General features: G+C 45.0%; 1 protein-coding gene across 2 annotated transcripts in view; it reads left to right on the forward strand.

The window, feature by feature from the left end:
• Window positions 1-21,133, forward strand: part of THOC5 (THO complex 5) — a 36,998-nt gene that overhangs the window by 12,013 nt on the left and 3,852 nt on the right. For both annotated transcript variants that reach the window (XM_036276418.1, XM_036276416.1), the window contains 12 exons: window positions 631-745; window positions 2,550-2,682; window positions 5,594-5,671; window positions 6,581-6,621; window positions 6,864-6,963; window positions 9,287-9,395; window positions 14,361-14,462; window positions 15,038-15,134; window positions 15,949-16,063; window positions 16,967-17,070; window positions 17,200-17,287; window positions 20,787-20,902. In XM_036276418.1, coding sequence (XP_036132311.1) covers window positions 631-745; window positions 2,550-2,682; window positions 5,594-5,671; window positions 6,581-6,621; window positions 6,864-6,963; window positions 9,287-9,395; window positions 14,361-14,462; window positions 15,038-15,134; window positions 15,949-16,063; window positions 16,967-17,070; window positions 17,200-17,287; window positions 20,787-20,902 — 1,198 coding nt within the window. The remainder of the gene's footprint in view (window positions 1-630; window positions 746-2,549; window positions 2,683-5,593; window positions 5,672-6,580; window positions 6,622-6,863; window positions 6,964-9,286; window positions 9,396-14,360; window positions 14,463-15,037; window positions 15,135-15,948; window positions 16,064-16,966; window positions 17,071-17,199; window positions 17,288-20,786; window positions 20,903-21,133) is intronic.

Raw genomic sequence — 21,133 nt, forward strand, 5'->3', positions numbered from 1 at the left:
CTTAGCGGGAACCGAACCCGGGTCTCTCTGGACCGCAGGCCGACGCTCTAACCGCTGAGCCAAACCGGCCAGGGCTTTCCTAAAGTTTATAGACAGAGTCTCTGGAGCCAGACAGGCATGGATTCAAAGCCCAGCTCTGTTCTTTTTTTTTCCTTTATTGATTTTACAGAGAAAGGAAGTGAGAGGGAGAGAGAGATAGAAACATCTATGAGAGAGAACATTGAATGGCCGCCTCCCGCATGCTCCCCACCGGGGATTAGGCCCACAACCTGGGCATGTGTCCTGAGTGGGAATTGAAGCAGTGACCTCTTGGTGCATGGGTCCACGCTCAACCACTGAGCCACGCCTGCCGGACCCCAGCTGTGTTCTTGCTCTTAAATGGATAACCTTGGGCAAGTTACTTACCTCCCTGAGCCTTCATTTCCTCCTTTGGGGATAAGAAAAGCCTCTATCATCCAGGATTTTTATAAGGATTAAATACTGTGATGCTTATAAAGAGTTCTTCAAAGGGCCTGGCACATAATAAGTGTTAGGTAGACATTAATTATTAGGTGAGTTCTGACAGTGAACAGATGTGACAGGTTATCTGTGGAGAACATCTAGTGACAGTGCTTTGTCCTTTCCCAACAGGCTGGCAGAGAAGTACCGAGAGTGCCTGTCCAACAAGGAGAAGATCCTTAAGGAGATCGAGGTGAAGAAGGAGTACCTGAGCAGCCTCCAGCCTCGCCTGAACAGCATCATGCAGGTGAGGGTCTCTCCCTAAACTCTCACACCCTCAGCCTTGGCTTTGCCGTTACTAAAGAACCACTGAGACCTTGCTGACCTGAGCTGCCAGCAGCCATGTCTTCCTTTGGGTTTTGCCAGGTCTGTTACCCTAATTTGTCTTAGAGTTAGTGTGAGGATGGTCCTGGCTGAAGTCCTACCCAGCTGGTACGATAAGGTGTGTTCTGGGTAGAAGAAAAGCTGGCTGGGTGGACTCAGGAATGTATACATGGAGTTACCTGGGGCCTTTTTTTTCATCCAGAGTCTCATCCGGATAAAACACTTTTGCAAACTCTTTAGTTTACCCCGTGCATGGTCTTTACCAGCCCCTGAAGTCTCTAGGCATCTAATTGTGCTTCTGTGGGTATTTGTTGCATCCCCCTGACTACCTCAGGGGCAGATCTTCAGATCTACACACTCTGAAAAGAATTTGACTCATATTTGAAAGCATTAGGTACCCTAGGAAGAAAAGTCCTGACTCTACCTGTAAAATGTAAGGTCTTTCTATATAGGTGACCTGATTTTGTTTTCTTTGTGAAACCAGATTTAGTCTAAATCCTTATAGTTCAATGAAGCAGGGTATATGATTAATATGAAGGAACTTTGCAAAAGGACCCTAGAGAAATTATAAATTCTCTTTTCTGGGATTTGGCAAGATCTACATTTCCTTCCTTCAACTCTAAGCATAGAATTAGAATTGTTAACAGAAATATCCCCAGTAGCACTTTATAATGGGACAAAAAGGAAACAAAAAAAAGAGTTTGGGCAGCACTTAATTTTTCCTGTTAAAAAAATGTACTGTGGCCCTGGGTGGTTTGACTCAGCGGTTAGAGTGTCGGCCTGCAGTCCAGAGAGATCCGGGTTCAGTTCCTGCTAAGGGCACGTACCTCGGTTGCAGTTTGTACCCGGCCCTGGTTGGGTCGTGTGGCTGGCAACCACTCGATGTGTCCCTTTCACATTGATGTTTCTCTCTCTCTCTCTCTCTCCCTCCTACTCTATCTGAACAAAATGTTGAAAAATGTCCTCGGGTGAGGATTAAAAAAAAAAAATGTATTGTGGCCCAGCTGGTGTGGCTCACTGGTTGAGAGTCAACCCATGCACCAAGAGGTTGCCGGTTCGATTCCTGGTCAGGGCACATGCCCAACTTGTGGGCCAAATCCCTAGTGGGAGGCATGCAGGGGGTGGCCAGTTGATGTTCTCTCTCATCGATGTTTCTCTCTCTCTCTCTCCCCCTTTCTTTTCTCTCTCAAATTAATAAAGAAAAAAAATATTTTAAAAAAATGTACTGTGTATATATTTAGGTTTGTAAAGTGATTGTACTGATTTACAGAAATTTCCTTATATGAAAGGTCTAATTGCTCCTGATCCTCATTAACACCTGATATTGTTACTCTATTTTTTTTTTTTAATCCTCACCCGAGGATATTTTTCTATTTTCAGACAGAGTGGGAGGGAGAGAGAGGGAGAGAAAAGGAGAGAGAGAGAGAAATATCGATTGGCTGCCTCCTGCACACCCCCTACTGGGAATTGTGCCTGCAACCCAGGTATGTGCCCTGACCAGCAATTGAACTGGGACCTCTTAATCCATGGGATGATGCTCAGTCCACTGAGCCACGCTGGTTGGGCACAATGGATTCTTTTTATATTGACCTTTTATCTACCTATTTGTTCTGTTTGCTTATCATGTATAACTTAGATAAATAAACGATATATTATAACTAAACAGCCACATGTTCATATGTGGACTGCCTAAAATGGAAAAATAAAAATCCTTTTGTTGCATGCAGGCTTCCCTCCCGGTGCAAGAGTACCTGTTCATGCCTTTCGACCAGGCTCACAAGCAGTATGAGACAGCCAGACACCTGCCACCTCCCCTCTATGTCCTCTTTGTCCAAGCCACTGCATATGGGCAGGCCTGTGGTAAGTATGGGGGCCGAGTGAGGATGAGGGGCTGTGGGAGCAGCAACTGTGGCTGGTTGAGTCATTTAGAAGCACTGCCTGCTGAGTAAAGCTTCCAGGCCCTGCTCCGAAGCCTCAGGTGACAAAAACTGCCTCCCCTCTGCATCACCCAGCATGGCTGTTTTGACTAGCTGGCCTGAGGCTGGACTAACCTGATGGGCATTTCAGAATGGATGGCTTTGAAATTTTGATGAACCTGGCTGGTCGGCTGTTGGGTGCAATGCCTAGACAGCACAAAGCACGCTTGGCAGGTGGATCGATGCCTCTTGCTCTGCTTCAGAGAGAAGGTTTTGTGAACATGGATCCCAGCCAGCTCTCCTAGGCTTTTCCACGCCCCAAACGGGCTGCATGTCATTATGCTGAATTACCCAGTGAAAGGATGTGTCCTTATTAAGCTTAAAGGGAGCCCTTTACTCCACTAGGGTTTTGAGAAGTTTTTAGAGACCCTGCCTCTTGCTTTACTGCAGCTTTCACCCAGCTCCTAAAGTTTCTTCCCCACCCCTACCAGTGCATGCCTCTCCTCCCAGCCATAGGCACCGACACATTACTGTCTCTTTTCTTATGTCTTCTTGGTCCTTCTGGTCCTCTCCCTTCCCTTTGTTCTCCCTCCTGTTTCCATCATCAGCTCATATGAAATCCTCCCAGCCCCCTAGACAGGGTGAGTAATTTTTCTTTTATGTTTGAATCCCAACCTGTTTTCCTTCTCATTTTATTGTAGAATTTTAGGACTATACTACCCAAAAGTTTGCCAGTGGTTGATGGGGACATCCATCTTATTTGGGATAAGGTGTGATGGTTCATGCAGCGTTGTCAGAGAGAGAGATTAGTGGTCGGCTACCTAGGAATATTGTCTAAGTGATCTGCCACTTGGAGGAAGTTTGCCATCTCTCCTTAATACAATTGGGCAATTCATTTTAGGCTTCTGTGTCTATCTGTAATCTGTATACTCTTTTGAATGGAGCAGGAGGGGTGGTGGTTTGTCTGACCTCCCAGCCCTAGACCTGGGGCTCCACAAAGGCAGGCCCAGGCATCACTCAGGAAGATATCAGGCCTGGTGCATGGAACAGGCCTCTTAGCTTTTCACTTGAGATGCCAGCTCAAGTTGAGTAGACCTAGCTTATCTATTTCCTGGCTATTGTATCAAACTTCTTTAAGCCTTGATTTTCTCATCTGTAAATGTATAAAATGTATAATAGTATTGCTCCTATAGGGTTGTTGTGAAGATTGAAAAAATTTTTATGTTTTTAATGATTTTAGAGGGCGGGGGAGGGAGAGAGAGAAACATTGATCGGTTGTCTCCTGTAACCAAGCAACCTGCATCCTAGGTATGTGCCCTGACTGGGAATCGAACCCATGACCTTTTGGTGTATGGGACAACATTCCAACCAACTGAACCACACCAGCCAGGGAGATTAATTTTTTTTTTTTTTTAATTGATATTAGAGAGAGGAAGGAAGAGGGAGAGATAGAAACATCAATGGGAGAGAACATTGACTGGCGGCCTCCTGCATGCCCCCCCACTGGGGATTGGGCCCACAACCCAGGCATGTGCCCTGACCATGAATTGAACTGGTGACCTCTTTTTTTTTAATCCTCATCCGAGGACATTTTTCCATTTTTTGCTCAGGTAGAGTGGGAGGGAGAGAGAAGAAGAGATATAGAGAGAGAAACATCGACATAAAAGGGACATATCCAGTGGCTGCCTCCCGCATGACCCAACCAGGGCCGAGGACAAACTGCAACTGAGGTACATGCCCTTAGCAGGAACTGAACCCGGGTCTCTCTGGACCGCAGGCTGACGCTCTAACCGCTGAGCCAAACTGGCTAGGGCTAACTTTCTTTTTTTTTAATCCTCACCCGAGGATATTTTTTCCATTTATTTTCAGATAGAGTGGGAGCGGGAGAGAGAGAGAGAAACAGCAATGTGAGAGAGATAAATTGATTGGCTGTTTCCCACATGACCCCGACCTGGGCTGGGGACCAAAGGGCATGAGGTACATGCCCTTGACTGGAATCGAACCTATGACTCTGGTCCTTAGGCTGATGCTTCAACCGCTGAGCCAAACTGGTTAGGGTCATTTTTAAAAATATGTTTTTATTGATTTTTTTAGAGAGAGAAGAAGGGGGAGAGAAATAAAAACAGCGATGAGAGAGAAACATTGATTGGCTGCCTCCTGCACACCTCATACTGGGAATTGAGCCTGAAACCTGGACATGTGCCCTGACCGGGAATCGAACTGGGACCTTTCAGTCCATGGGACTATGCTCAGTCCACTGAGCCACACTGGCTGGGCAGGGCAACTATCATTTGTCACTTTCCATAACCCTCCAGGTCATATGTTTTGGAATTGGAGCCATGATTCAGGCCTAAGACTGGATTTCAGGGTTCAAGTTTCTACCCACTGTCTTCCTGCTTCCCAGTTAAATGTGCCAGTGCCAGTCAAGTGCTTAGTGTAATGTGGCATTGAGAATGAGCACTTAGGTGAAAGCTGTTGTTTCTGGGATGTGACAGTTAGGAGCTTCTGCATGAGAACCTTTAAGACATTTAGCAGAGGAGTACCATGTAGCATTAGGCCTGAGGCTGGGATTTCTGTACCTTGGTATAAGCCTGAAAACAGGTGTTCACCACTAGTCTCAGCTGATACTTGTCCAGGAATCTACACTTTGGGTTCTTTGTTCTCAGTAAACGATGCAAAAAAAACCCTTAAGTTTCTTACCTCTTTCTCTTCATCTAGAGAAAGGGCTTTTGTCCTCCCATCCCAGTCAGTAAGGAGCTGTGACAAAGGCAGAAGTGCAGTCCCAGAGCTGGCCTGCTTGTGAACTTAGCCCCTTCCCTCAGTGGCTATCATACAAAGCTTTTTCTTGCTCCCAGATAAGACATTGTCTGTGGCGATCGAAGGCAGTGTGGACGAAGCCAAGGCTCTGTTTAAGCCTCACGAGGACTCCCAAGGTAATGTGCTGGTCAGGATCCTCCTCCAAGTTTTCTTTAGCTGGTTCCAGGGATGCTCACCACCCAAGGGAAGTACTGGTCCTTTGGAAATCAGCTGCGCTAGTTATGTTTAACAGGGTGATTGACCTTATGTTCAGGCATAGACAGGGAAAGCACTGCTTTTGGATTTCAGCCTGCCCCTCACTAGCTCACTGATTCCAGGGAAGTTTCTTTTCTTTTTTTTTTTTAACCTTACCCGAGGACATTTTTTGATATTTTGTTCATATAGAGTGGGAGGGAGAGAGAGAGAAAGAAACATCGACGTGAAAGGGACACATCGAGTGGTTGCCACCCACACGACCCAACCAGGGCCGGGGACAAACTGCAACCGAGGTACATGCCCTTAGCAGGATCCGAACCTAGGTCTCTACAGACCGCGGGCCAAAGCTCTAACCGCTGAGCCAAACCGGCCATGGCAAGGGAATTTTCTTAACATTTTTGAGCCTCAGCTTTATCTCCTGTCAAAAGAGGATAGTAATACCTCAAGTAGAATTATTTGAATTAAACAAGGTCATGAATGTAAAAGCTTTTAATATCATCCTCAGCATATAACAACCACTCAAATTGTATGAGCTGCTGTTATTGTTATTTATATTACTGTTATTGCTACCACAACCAGAGGAGAGGCTTGTAAAAAACAAAAATCACTAAAAGATTGGTGGTGGGATTATAGGTCATTTCTCTTTTCTATTTTTCTTGCATCAGCATGTTTTCTATACTGAATACACAGGAGCAAATTAATTTACTACTTATTCTAAAAACTATTTACAAATGATACAGAGTCTGGGCCCCTTTACATCCTGGGTTGAGGTGCTTTAGGGAGCACTGGGAACCCCCTCCACTCTCGATGTCTTCTCTCTGTGGCTGCAGATGACGAGAGCGACTCGGATGCTGAGGAGGAGCAGACCACGGTGAGAGCAGTTTCTTCAAGTGGGCGTGCCAAGCAGCTGCACTGGGGCCTGCTAGTTGGCAGGTGCCATCCTTCCTAGAAGCAGAAGAAAGGTTTGAAAGAAAGGGCTGCTGGGAGCCTGGCAGCTGAATAGCTGAAGCATCAGGTCCCAAGCAGCAGTGCTGAGGCCTTGGCTTGTAGGGAGAAGGAAGGGAGAGATTTGTATGACCAGTGCTCATCATCTTCATTCTTTCCTTTGTCCAGAAACGCCGACGACCCACGCTGGGAGTTCAGTTGGATGACAAACGCAAGGAGATGCTGAAGAGGCACCCGCTGTCCGTCATGCTGGACCTGAAGTGCAAAGGTCTGGTTCCCCTTATTCTGGGAATCCCATAGCACTTACAAGTTCAGCCAGCTGCAGGTGCACAGGGTCCAGCAAGCTGAGGATGCTGAGGATGATATTAAAAGAGGCCTCCGCCCTGGCCGGTTTGGCTCAGTGGTTGGAGCGTCGGCCTGCGGTCCAGAGAGACCTGGGTTCGGTTCCCGCTAAGGGCATGTACCTCGGTTGCAGTTTGTCCCCAGCCTTGGTTGGGTCGTGCGGGTGGCAGCCACTTGATGTGTCCCTTTCATGTCGATGTTTCTCTCTCTTTTCCTCTCTCTTCCTCCTGCTCTGGAAAAATGGAAAAATGTCCTCGGGTGAGGATAAAAAGAAAGTCCAAGAACCAGAGTCTGGGAGTCTGGGTGAGAGAGACACTTACATTTGACTGTCAACTCTTACACTGCTGAATGCTTTATCACACGCTCCTTTATCCATACCAAACCAATTTCAAAATATATATTCTCTGTAGAACAAAAAATCCTACTCACACATACTAAATTAAGCACATTGGTCAAATTACTCCTGCATACTCTTACAACTTATTCTGTGTATCTGACTTTTAAAATTGAGAAAGAGGCATAGTTTTATCAAGTATCCCTTATGTGTCTATTGTTATTGTATGAGTTAGGAAAAAAAAAAAACAATCAAACTCCATGCAAAACAATGAGGATAATCTGACGCTCTAACCGCAGAGCCAAACCAAGGGCTGGTCCTTGGTCTTACATACAACTGTCATGACAGATTTTGTGTATTTTCTAGAAATAGTCTATGCATTTAGAGGCTTTTATACAAGTGTATATCCCCTCCCATGATATCTTTTACATGAATGGAAACATACTCTACACACTGGTCCTTTCTTTGTCTTTAAAAAAGAGCATTTTGTTTTGAACTAATCTTAGAAGAGTTGCAGTGGTAATACAGAGAGTTCTCATAGGTTCTTCACCTGACTTCCCCTAATTTCATCATGTTATTTAACCATAGTAAAATTATCAAAACTAGTGTTAGTTTTATTGGTACAACACTATTAACTAAACTACAGGATTTATTCAGATTTCCCTGGTGTTCCCTCTAATGTCCTTTACTTCTTCCAGGGTCCAGTTCAGGATCTCACATTGCATTTAGTCATGTCCTTTAGTCCTCTCCAGACTGTGACAGTTCCTCGGTCTTTGCTTGTCCTTTATGACCTTGACACTTCTGAACACAAGTTCTATTTAGTATGTAGAAAATCTCTCAATTTAGCCCTAGCCAGTTTGGCTCAGCGGTTGGAGCGTCAGCCTGCAGACCAGAGAGTCCAGGGTTTGGTTCCTGCTAGGGGCACATACCAAAAAATTTAAAAAATAAATAAATAAATAAAAGAAAAAAAAGAAAATCTCTCAATTTGGGCTTGTCTAGTGTTTTTTTCTGGTTAGACTGAGGTTTCTGGATTGGGGGAGGAAGACCATAGATGTCGTCATCATTATCATGTCATGTAAGAGGTACATGGTATCATTGTGTCTTATTACTTGCGTTGTAAACCTGGATCTACTTGGTGATCACTTGATTTTTCCCTTTTCTTTTTAATTTTCCCCCCTTTATTGATTTTAGAGAGAGAGGAAGGGAGACGGAGAGAGAGAGAAACATTGATGACAGAGAACATCAATTGGCTACCTCCTGCATGCCCCCTTCTGGGTATTTGGCATACAACCTGGGCATGTATTCTGATTGGGAATCGAACTGGCGACTTCTTGGTACATAGGTTGATGCTCAACCACTGAGCCACACTGGCCTGGCTTGATTGCTTCCTTTTCATATTGTATTTCTTTCTTTTTTTTTAATCCTCACCCGAGGACATTTTTCCATTTTTTTGTTCAGGTAGAGTGGGAGGGAGAGAGAGGAACAGAGAGAGAGAGAGAGAAACATCGATGTGAACGGGACACATTGAGTGGCTGCCACCCGCACAACCAACCAGGGCCGGGGACAGACTGCAACTGAGGTACGTGCCCTTAGCGGGAACCGAACCCGGGTCTCTCCGGACCGCAGGCCGATGCTCTAACCGCTGAGCCAAACTGGCCAGGGCTCATATTGTATTTCTTAGAAGCAGGGTCTGTAAGTCCAGCCCGCACTCAAGGGAAGGGAAATAGAGTTCCACCTTTTGGAGGGAGTAGTAGCAAATTTGTAAACAACTGCTTTTTTTTTCAACATTAAATTTTCATTGAGTTTTTGTTTTTATAGTAAAATATCTTAAAGCCTCATTGACTGCCCTTTCTATAAAACTATTGACTCTGCACTCATGATTAACTCATAGTTATTTTTCTTCCTCCCCATCCAGATGACAGTGTGCTTCACCTGACTTTCTACTATCTCATGAACCTCAACATCATGACAGTAAAAGCCAAAGTGACAACCGCAACAGAGCTGATCACCCCCATCAGTGCAGGGTATTGAACAGGCGTTGCAGAGAGTGGGACAAGGGAGGGGGCTGTGACGAGAACATTGGTGCTGGGCTGCTCTCAGTTTCTTTCTCATCTGCCTCTGAGAGGTTCACAGCTACTTTGACTTCTGTTGTCATGTCCACTTGGCCTAGAAGTTCTGGCATATCACTGGTATTTAGAAATCACTCACCGACTTTAATTGGTGAAGTCCTCCTCCTACACAGCAGATGATGAATGTGACCAGAGCATATTGGAAGTTGAGTAGGTAGGACAGAGTACCAACTTTTTATAACCAGTGTGGAAAGAACGTGAATGTAAAAATGAGATTTGGCAGACGTTATCAGGTTGACAGATTTAGGCCACTCTCTTTTCCTTTCTCTTTTTGTCCAAAGGTGCTGGGGTTTTTACTTTAGAACTCAGCTCAATCCCAGATTGTTCTTACCTGGGCGGTGAGGGAAGGACTGTGGTGGACCCTGTGGGATTTTTGAAGAGGTGAGCAGAGGCACGGTAATGATAGACATAGGTCGAGCATCCCTAGGAAGCCCCTCATCATGGCAATCTTGTTCCACAGCCAGAAGCAGGAAGAAGGGAGGACCTAGAGGGCCTAAGAGTGAAATAGCCTCTCTTACAAGAACACTGCCCTGGCCTTGCACCACTTCTGCCCCTGCCCTTACCTGGTCCCACTGAGTCCTCATGTCAGCTATAGGAAGACCACTGAAGGAGGTACAAGTCTGGTGCCTAATGGGGCAGGGGCCCTTTTAATGGCTGCCTGATGGTGTCCCCTTATTTTCTACCTAGCACTTACAGTTCACGTCCCTTTCAGGCTATGGCCTTGGTCCCTGTGTTTGAGTGTTTGACCACCTGTGGGCACTCTGGATGAAATCGACTTCATTCCCCCTGACCCCAGCAGAGGGAGCCCAGAGTTTGCTTATTCAGAGCACCCAGTGACACTGATCAACCAGAGCTGTCAGTCCAGTAGGGCTCCATGAGGGCTCTGGCCAGGGCAGATCTTGTCACAAGCATGCTGCCTGTTCATCTCTCAGATGCCCTAATAGGGTTGCAGGCTGACCTCAGAGCATGCTTAACTTCATCTCCTTAAGCTGTGTAAGTGCAATGATTCAGGCAGTGCAGCAAACTGGTTATAAGCTCTGGCGAGTCCGCGTCTGCCACTTATAGCTCTGTGTGCACCTTTAGCCAAGTTTTCTCATTCTGTGGTTGTTAATTATAATATCCCCTTCTAGGAGCTTTTAAAGAGTCAGGTCAAGTGCTTAGCATAGGTGAAGTACCTTGTAAATGACAACTGTTTATCATCATCAACTTATTTAACTCTTACAAAAGCTCTGCAAGGTGAAGAAACAGGCCTGTGCACCACTGTACAGTACTGCTGTCATTGCCAGGTGGGCCCTGGCCCCCAAAGAGGGAGAAAACCATGATTAGATCTTTATGGGCCTTCAGGTGTTGTCTAGCGCATCTCCTTATTCAGATGGAGAAACAGGTCCAGGGGGCATCTGATCATGGAAGCCCTGGGCCTAGAGCACCAGACTCCAAGTCCAGAGTCCTTTACTCAAGTTCAGGCTGCTTTGGCCCCTGTAGACACCAGCCTGATGTATAGTTTTATCTTCTTTTTTTTTTACATCACAATATTACACTAATTCCTTAATATTACCCAGTAGTCAGTCAGAGTTCAAAATTTCCTGGTTTTTTCATTTTTTTTGTCAGTTGTTTTTACAGTTTGGATTTGACTCAGGATCTCTATAAGGTCCATATGTTGCAGTTGGGGGACGCTTTCAGCCATCTTTTCATCTGAATATCTCTGCCATCTTTTGATTTATTGAGAAAGTGTGTTGTTTGCTCTTAGGTTTGTTTCCTCCAGAATTAGATTTTGATAATTACATCCCTGCAGTACAATTTTATGGGTTATGCCATCCCTGTATATTTCATATAAATTGTAGTTAGATTTAGAGACTTGATAAAATTGCATTTTGATTTTTTTGGAGGGGAACAGAGGGGCGGGCAGGACCGTGTCATAGGCATTGTTGAGTGCTTCAATCAGAAAACCTGGGCTATCTCTGTTTTATGCAATGTTAATAATAATGACTATTGCCAGAGTTTATTAATTCACTAGGGAATTAATGTTCTTTTTTTTAATCCTCACCCAAGGACATTTTTCCGTTTTTTGTTCCAATAGAGTGGGAGGTAGAGAGGAAAAGAGAGAGAGAGAAACATCGACGTGAAGGGACACATCGAGTGGCTGCCACCCGCACGACCAACCAGGGCCGGGGACAAACTGCAACCGAGGTACGTGCCCTTAGCGGGAACCGAACCCGGGTCTCTCCAGACCGCAGGCCGACGCTCTAACCGCTGAGCCAAACTGGCCAGGGCTAATGTTCTTAATATAAACATTTTAATCAGAATTATACCAGCCTTGCTGAATTTTCCTCAAGAAATAATTTTTAGAATGATCTCCATTGGGGCGTTTTAATTCATTAATTTTTCATTAAGCCATTAAACTATTTTTAATCATTTTCCAATTTTATTTTACCAAAGTTTTTAAAATTCATTTTCTATTAAAATTTTATAATGAAGATTTGACTAATTGAATCGCTTTTTGTTTGGGTGGTGTATTTATTTATTTATTTATTTATTTATTCATTTTTGTTAATTCTAACCTAAGGTTATGCTTTTTTTTTTAGAGAGAGTGGATGGGAGGGAGGGAGTGGGAGAGAGAGGGAGAGAGAAACATTGATGTGAGAGAGATAGACGGGGGCCAGGGGTTGAGCCTACAACCCAGGTACATGCCCTTGACCAGAAATTGAACCTGGGAGCCTTTGGTGCTAGGGCTGACACTCATTACCGAGCCATACCAACCAGGGCTGTATTTTTTTTTTTTAAATATGTTTTTGTTGATTTATTAGAGAGAGGAAGGGAGAGCGAGAGAGAGAGAAACATCAATATGAGAGAAAAACATCAATCGGCTGCCTCCTGCACACCCCCTACTGGGGATCAAGCATGATGCCTGCTCATCTCTCAGATCCCCTAATAGGGTTGCAGGCATGTGCCCTGACCAAGAATCAAATCTGTGACCTCTCGATACATGGGACAACGCTCAGCCACCTGAGCCACACCAGCCAGGGCTGTGTTGTAGTTTTATGATTATATACATAACTTCCCCTTTTGTGGCTGTTGTTTTTACCAAAGTCAGTTGTCTTGAGATGCATGTTACAGATACAAGTTTTGTCAAGAAGATGGGTTGGTTGTTTTTTTATCCTCACCCAAGGACATTTTTGCATTTATCTTCAGATTGAGCAGGAGGGAGAGGGACGGGAAGAGAGAGAGAGAAACATCGGTGTGAGAGAGACACATCCAGTGGTTGCCACCCACACGACCCCAACCGGGGTGGGGACAAACTGCAACTGAGGTACGTGCCCTTAGCGGGAACCGAACCTGGGACTCTGGTCCGCGGGCCAACACTCTAACCGCTGAGCCAAACTGGCTAGGGCTTGTCAAGAAGATTTGATTCTTCCATCAACTTTTGTTGATTAGAAACTCTTATTGTGTGCAGTTTTAGCTGTTCTGTTTTATTTTGGTTGATTTATTCTGTTGGTAATAGTGACTAAATATTGGCCGAAAGACTGGTGATTCTTGTTTATTTTCTAGCCAGTTTTCTATGTGAGGCAGTGAAAGGGAACAGACCCTTGCTGGGAGGCAGGACACAGAGAGACTCTGGGAGGGACAGAAAAACAGAAGAGCCAAAAGCTGCCACTGCCCCAGTATTGAGTCCCAAAGGCATGCCGGGGGCTCAGAGCAGCAGGATGGGATTCAGAGCTGCAGGATCAGCTCTTCTGCCTGAGTTGTTCCTGATGCTGTTCCTGAAAAAATGGAGAACTCTATGCTGGTTGCGGGAAAGAATGGGCCCTGTTGTCCTTGTGATTAGATTACTCCATTATTATCTCCTCCAACTCCCACCCTCCAGTCTCTTCTCTGCTTGTCACGTTTAATTATGGGCTGTGCCCTAACCATTCCAGGTGGGTGGCAGTGGCATCGCTATCTGCTTATAGTGCTGGGTCACCTTGTCTGCAGTGTATGTGGTATTGTCTTTTTCTGAAAATATAAAGGGGACCTTTTTTGTTAGTAGCATGAAATTTGGTCAAAGTGATAGACACAATACCAAAGCTGCACACTTTCTGGGGTAGAAAGGAATCTCTGCGCTCCTGTAAAAATTATGTTTATTTCTGCACTGGCCGGTTTGGCTCAGCAGTAGAACGTCGGCCCGCAGACCAATGAGTTGTGGGTTCAGTTCCGGTCAAGGGCACTACCTTGGTTGCGGTTTGTCCCCAGTCCTGGTTGGGGTTGTGCGGGAGGCAACCAGTTAATGTGTCCCTCTCACATCGATATTTCTTTTTCTCCCTTTCTCTCCCACCCACTCTATCTGAAGATAAATAGAAAAATAACCTAGGTGAGGATTTTTAAAAAAGTTTGTTTATTTCTGTTTCCAATGTCATAGGGCTTTGTTCCCCTTAGGTAAGGCCCTGGTCACCACATAAGCCTTGAAAGAATAGATATTTTATTTTAATTTAGTGGGTAAATGTGCTACTATCTTTGATTAGATAGTGCAAATACCAGCTCCAGCACTTACTAGCAGTGTGATTTTGGACAGATCATATCTTTTAAAGCCTTGAGTTTCTCCTTTATAAAATGGAAATGATAATACCCCTTACCTCATAGGGTTATGAAGACCCAATGACCTTAAGCATCTAAAGGGTCCGGCCTGCAGAAAGCATTCAATAAATGGTGGCACTTCTGTAATACTTTCAACAATAAAGATAAGAAAATAAAATAATAACAATAATAGTCATAATAAATGGTGGCATTGATCATCAGTGAGAGGTGGCATTACCATCCCCGAATGCCCGAGTCTGCCTGGAGACGGTGCTTGGACGGCATTCTCACTGCAGTCTTCTCCCTTTTCAGTGACTTGCTCTCTCCTGACTCAGTCCTGAGCTGTTTGTATCCTGGGGATCATGGAAAGAAAACTCCGAATCCAGCCAATCAGTACCAGTTTGATAAAGTTGGGTGAGTCAGCAGTGTTTCCTCTTCTCTCCAATTATCTGCTTCTGAGTTGCTCTTGTGGCTCAAGTCCAATGCTGGATAACTGGTAGGGTCAGCGGTCTCTACGAGGGTAGGGGGACCAGAGGAGAATGCTGTATCGAGAGAAGGGAACACATGACCTTTCCTGCTTATGAGGCATATGGAGATCATAGACAGGTGGGAAAGGGTGGATCAGAACTTAGGGAATATGATAAGAACACATGCTATAATAAAAATGTTTAACATTTTAATTCTCTGAGAATTAAAAACATTTAAAAATATTTTGTAAGTTGGTAATCTGGTAAGGAGATCAAACACACTGCTTTTTTATTGAAATTTGCTTATGAGTTGAGGGATATCAAGGGGAAAAAAGAAAAGTGAACATAGCAGAGATGAAATTTATAGTGGGAAACCGATGAAGTCAAGAGGCTTTGCTGGCAGCCTGGTTATAAGCATGACTGAGCGTGCAGGATCGGCCTGTTTGGGGTGGATAGGAGGAAGGCTATATCCTGGGACCATTGCAGAAAGGACTTATAAAATCATTTTATTCTTTTATGCAGCATCCTGACTTTGAGAGACTATGTACTTGAACTAGGTCACCCCTATTTGTGGGTTCAGAAGCTGGGTGGCCTCCACTTTCCCAAAGAGCAGCCCCAGGTATGTATACTGATCCTGTCTCTTTTTAAAAAATATGTTTTTATTGATTTCAGAGAGAGAGGAAGGGAGAGGGAAAGAGAGATAGAAACATTAATGAGAGAAAATATCAGTTGGTTGCCTCCTCTGCATGTCCCCTACCAGGATCAAGCCCGCAACCCAGGGATGTGCCCTGACTGGGAATTAATTGAACCAGCAACCTCCTGGTGCACAGTACTGCGCTCAATCCACTGAGCCACACCAGCTGGGCCCGTCTATTTAGCTGAAGGGCTGGAGAGCTCTACCTATATATACTCCAGAAAGGCTTCTGATGGCTTTTGGGGGCTTTAAACTAGCAGCATGCTTTTTGTTGGGGATGTGATCTATCCTCCCTCTACTCGGGACACTAAAATGTCCAAGTCCTATGAATGTTTAGGTTCCTTTGCCTTCTCCCTGATCTAGAAACCCTCTGGATTAAAGTAACAGGTCCTTCCTCTTGGTGCAGCACAACTCTAGGCTCTGCTGCCCGTTGGTCTTGAGTACAAAGAGGCCAAAAATGAAGTATAAGCAGAACCCCAGGGGATCTGGCACCTTAGCAGAAGCTTTCCTTTTCTCAGGAGCTGGCTACAGCCTCTTGAGAACCCAGCAACTTGTGTCGTTCCTGCTGGGACTCAGCATCTGGCCTGTCACAGCAGGTAAACCCTGCCTTTCCCATAAAATGCCCATCTCAGGGCATGGGTGATCTTGGCTGCCACAGGCAGGCAGGTCCTAGGAAAGAGGCAGTGCCTGGAGGAAGGGACAAGAAGCACTCAGGTGTGCCCCTTGCTGTCATCCACAGCACACGGTGATTGCTGACCACTCGCTGAGCTCCAGCCACATGGAGGCCACCATGAAACTGCTGAAAACCAGAGTGCAGTCCCGCCTGGCTCTCCACAAACAGTTTGCGTCCCTGGGTAAGCTGGTAAGGGCTGTGGCTTGAGAGCTATTCATAGAACACAGGGACAAAACAACTTAGCTCTTCACTTAGATGTCTTGAATCCTGACAATGAATTAAAGAGAGCTGGATTTCAGTCTCTTGCTGAGCAGAGATATTGGCCAAGCCATTGGAGAGAGCTGCAGATCCATCCAAGCAGAGACCTGCACTCTCCATCAGGGCTATTCCAGCCCACAGAGGAGACCCAAAGCCTTCTGGTGCCACAGGTTGGTCAGGAGCAGCTCATTGGCTTTCCAGGACCCATCTGGAGACCCTGCCCCTCTGGTTCAGTCTTGTGTTCCATATGGACCCTCTCTCTCCATGGCAGCATTGTTTGTCCATCAGGTCTTTCTCCCCATCAGCATTGCTGAATTAGTTTTGTCTCAAGGTTGGATGATTGTCATCCTGGACAGTGTTTACTGTGTTGGCATATTTGCTTATTGAAATGCCAGCAGGAATTTATGCTGGAGCAATTCTCCAGCCTTTCTCCCTTAGAGGAACTGACACAGAACACTTCAGTCTTTTCCTCCATCAAGGTCAGCTATGAAAACACAGCCCTCTCGGCTATTTGATCTAATTAATAGTCACTACTGCAGAGGCTGTCACTGGTATTAGCTGCCGGGGGTTCTTATTTTGCTGACCATCATTTGCATTAAGGATAAAACACCATGAATGCTGGTGCTGGGTCTGGTCACAAGCACGTAGCCCTAGGTGAAGGTCACGTTGTGCTTGCATTCCTGGCATATGCTGACCTGGGCACCTACTGAGTGCCAGGTGTACCTGGACATCTGCTAGGGCCATCTGAGCTCTCTAGAGGATGCTAGTTACCTAGCTGTGGCACCTGATTTCTACCTGTGACGCCACCTCTCTTGCTCTCTTTTAGAACATGGCATTGTACCAGTTACTAGCGATTGCCAGTACCTCTTCCCTGCGAAGGTTGTCTCTCGCCTGGTGAAGTGGGCGACGATCCCCCATGAAGATTACATGGTAGGTAGAGGAGTGACAGGTCATCATTGCTGTCCTGGGGACTCCAGTTCCTGCCCCTCCACCAGAAGAAGGGCAGGAGGTTTGACTAGATGAGCCAGTAGTTCATTCCTTGTCCTTGGTGATTTCCAGGAGCTGCATTTCACCAAAGATATTGTGGAGGCAGGACTGGCTGGGGACACCAATCTCTACTACATGGCACTCGTGGAAAGGGGCACAGGTAATTTGTTCTGCTGATAACAGTGGTGTTAGGCAAGGGGAGTGGCTGAGAAGAAAACATTCCTGGGAGTTACCCAAAGAAGCAAAAGGTCTGGAATCCTGCTGCAGGGATTTAGCAAATAGTAATGAATGTGAACACCACTGTTTGGAGAGGACTCGATCTGCAACATAGTCACATACAGTGCTTGATCTCATTTAATCCTCATGACAGTCCTAGGGGTGGTCATATTCCCATTTTATAGGTGAGGAAGTTAAGATTTAATCACATACCTCTGACCCTGAGCTCTTAGCCCTTGGCTTTACTGCTGTCTAGAATTGGATACTCGTTCTCCCTCCTTTTCACAGAAGGGCTGATATGTTCCTCTCAGGTTGTGAAGTGCAGTGTGGCAGGACCTTCCTCTCTGCTATTTCTGCACTCATTTTAGAGGCATCAAAAACTGATTCCTCACAGGTGTCCTGGCATCTGATGTGCCAGGGCTTCCTGCTTGAGCCACCAGATACTCTCTGAGATGCTATTATACCGCCTCAGCCTCCATAGGCTTGGTACTATGGCCACAGGGTCAAGGGACTTTGTCATTTTTTCTTTCCTTCTCTTTTTCTTCATGTGTTTTTAAAAATATTCTGAGGAGCCCTGGCCAGTTTGGCTCATCAGTAGAGCATCGTCCTGTGGACCAATGAGTCATGGTTTTGATTTTGGTCAAGGACAGGTCCCTGGGTTGCGGTTTGTCCCCAGCCCTGCTCAGGGTCATGCAGGAGGCAACCGGTCCATGTGTCGCTCTTACGTTGATGTTTCTCTCTCTCTCTCCCTTTCTCTTCCTCCCACTGTACCTGAAGATAAAGAAAAAAATATCCTTGAGTGAAGATTAAAAATAAATAAATAAAAAATATTCTGGCCCTGGCCGGTTTGGCTCAGCGGTTAGAGCGTCGGCCTGCGGTCCAGAGAGACCCGGGTTCAGTTCCCGCTAAGGGCACGTACCTTGGTTGCAGTTTGTCCCTGGCTCTGGTTGGGTTGTGCGGGTGGCAGCCACTCGATGTGTCCCTTTCACGTCGATGTTTCTCTCTCTCTTGTCTTCTCTCTCCCTCCCACTCTATCTGAACAAAAAAATATATATTCTGAGGAAATGAGGTATTTCAGATACATTTGAGGCCCCCCCAATCCTACTTTATGCCCTCCCTCCTGGTAGGTGATTACTATTTAGAATTTGTGTGTTTGCTTTAAAAAAATTTTTTTTATTGATTGATTTTAGAGAGAAAAACATCAATTTGTTGTTCCACTTATCTACTCACTCACTAATTGACTTTTTTTTTTTCATTTTTTTCCTTCCCGAGGACATTTTTTCATTTTTTGTTCAGATAGAGTGGGAGGGAGAGAGAGAAACATTGAAGTGAAAGGGACACATTGAGTGGTTGCCACTCGCACAACCCAACCGGGGCCAGGGATAAACTGCAACCAAGGTACGTGCCCTTAGTGGGAACTGAACCCGGGTCTCCCTGAACCGCAGGCTGATGCTCTAACCGCTGAGCCAATCTGGCCAGGGCCTGATTGACTTTTATATGTGCCCTGACCAGGGAATCAAACCTGCAACTTGACGTATCGGGATGACGCTGTAACCAACTGAGCTACCCAGTCAGGGTTTTGTGCATTTACTTTTTATCCTCTCCTCCCACTTTTTTTTTCTTTGTTGATTTTAGAGAGAGAGGAAGGGAGAGGGTGAGAGAGAGAGAAACATTGATGAGAGAGAACATCTATTGGCTGCCTCCTGCATGCCCCCCACTGAGGATTTGGCCCACAACCGGGGCATGTGCCCTGACTGGAAATCAAACCAGTGATCTCTTGATGCATGGGTCAATGCTCAACCACTGAGCTGTACTGGCCGGGCGATCCTCTCCCCTTTTAAAATATACTTTTACTTCATCACTAAACATAGAAAACTGTTTTGAAAGGGCACAAAATATACCGCCCAAGAAATTTACAAAGTCACAAGGGTGGGAAGTCATTGGAAAACATTATTTCTACTTCCTAGTTGAGCAGATGAAAACTTGGAAAGATAATAGTATTCTAGACTCATACATAGAACGAATGTGATAATTAATTTTTTATTAGCTGTTGTAGAATTTGAAAAATTAAGGGTGACATTTAAATGAATAAGTGAACAATAATCCCAAATACATACATAATCCCTAAGTCATACAACAGATCAGTTTGAAAAGTTTACGTAGTGTAGATTAAAACAAAAAAATTGGTGAACAGAGAACAATACAGAAATGTGTGCAGACTGTATGTCAGAGGTAATACAACAGTAGAGAAAGGAATCACTTTATAATGTTTTTGAGACTGTCAGGGAAGAATTGTCTTAGCCTGCACTCTATTGTCTGCTGTTATTTGAATTACTGGTGTGTCTGAGAGTTCTTTTTTAAATCCTTCCATAAATAGTGAAAAAAGAATGGCATACTTATCTTATTGGTAGAGAGGATAAATGTCCTCCCATTGAAAATGGCAAAGACTTTCACCAGAGAAAAAATGAATATGTTAAAAAATACAAATATTTTATTTAATAATTATGAACATAGCTTTGACATCAGGCAGTTCTGCTTAAAGTCAACACTGCTGCATCACACCTTTTTGATCTTAAGGAAGTTTCTGTTAGCCTCAGTTTCTTTATGTACAATGGAGATAATAAGAATGGTACCCAATTCAGAATCATTGTTAGGATGAAAAAAAAAATGTGGGTAAAGGGCTTAGCACAGTGCTTGAAAATAGAGTAAAAGTTGGCTATTAACAAGTTTTACATAACAAAATATCTAAAAAGGAACAAAATAGAGAAGATACATTTGACTGATGTAACAGCTGATACATATTAATTAAAAAACAGATAGTAAGCCTCTACATGCAAAAATCCTTAACTTGCTGGCAAATAAAGAAATGCCAATTAAAACAAACTTCTGTCAAAGGAGCAAATAGAACTCTCAGGCAAACCTGATGTGGACTAGATTCTGGGGAGTGTACACACTTCTACCTCTTTGGAGGGACCAGAGTTGTGGACATCATGTTCTGCAACCTGGCAATTCCACTTCGGAGATTCCAGAACAAATATAAAAATCAGTTTATTACGCCCTGGCCGGTTTGGCTCAGCGGTTAGAGCGTCGGCCTGCGGTCCCGAGAGACCCGGGTTCGGTTCCCGCTAAGGGCACGTACCTCGGTTGCAGTTTGTCCCCGGCCCTGGTTGGTCGTGCGGGTGGCAGCCACTTGATGTGTCCCTTCACGTCGATGTTTCTCTCTCTCTCTCTTCCTCTCTCTCCCTCCCTCTCTATCTGAACAAAAAATGTCCTCGGGTGAGGATAAAAAAAAAAAAAAAAAAAAATTAGTTTATTACTAGAATGTGCTCTGAGGCACTTGGGTTAATATGAGACATCAGAGCTCGCCTGAGGGGTCCAAAGGGAATGGTACATGGCTGGCAAGCTGGGTCACAGAACTGATTTTTCCTTCTTTCCTTTCCCAGCCAAACTCCAGGCTGCTGTGGTGCTGAACCCCGGCTACTCCTCCATCCCACCCATTTTCCAGCTCTGTCTGAACTGGAAAGGGGAGAAAACCAACAGCAATGATGACAATATTCGAGTAAGGCCCTGCTGTGGGTGACAGGAGGAGCAGGAAGAGCCTTTTTGGGGAAGTAGGCTGTGGCAGAACCTGCCACAGCTGAGGGCTTGGGCTCTGGCATAATTCCTATGACAGAGGGGCCTGGTAGGATTTATAGAATTTAATAGAAGCTACATGGTATAGTAGAGGAAAGAGCCTAGATCCATCTCAACCAGTTACTTAGTTTGCGGTACACAGGTTTCACCCCATTTA

Source organism: Molossus molossus, unplaced genomic scaffold (assembly GCF_014108415.1).
Source record: "Molossus molossus isolate mMolMol1 unplaced genomic scaffold, mMolMol1.p scaffold_m16_p_22, whole genome shotgun sequence".
NCBI lineage: Eukaryota > Metazoa > Chordata > Mammalia > Chiroptera > Molossidae > Molossus > Molossus molossus.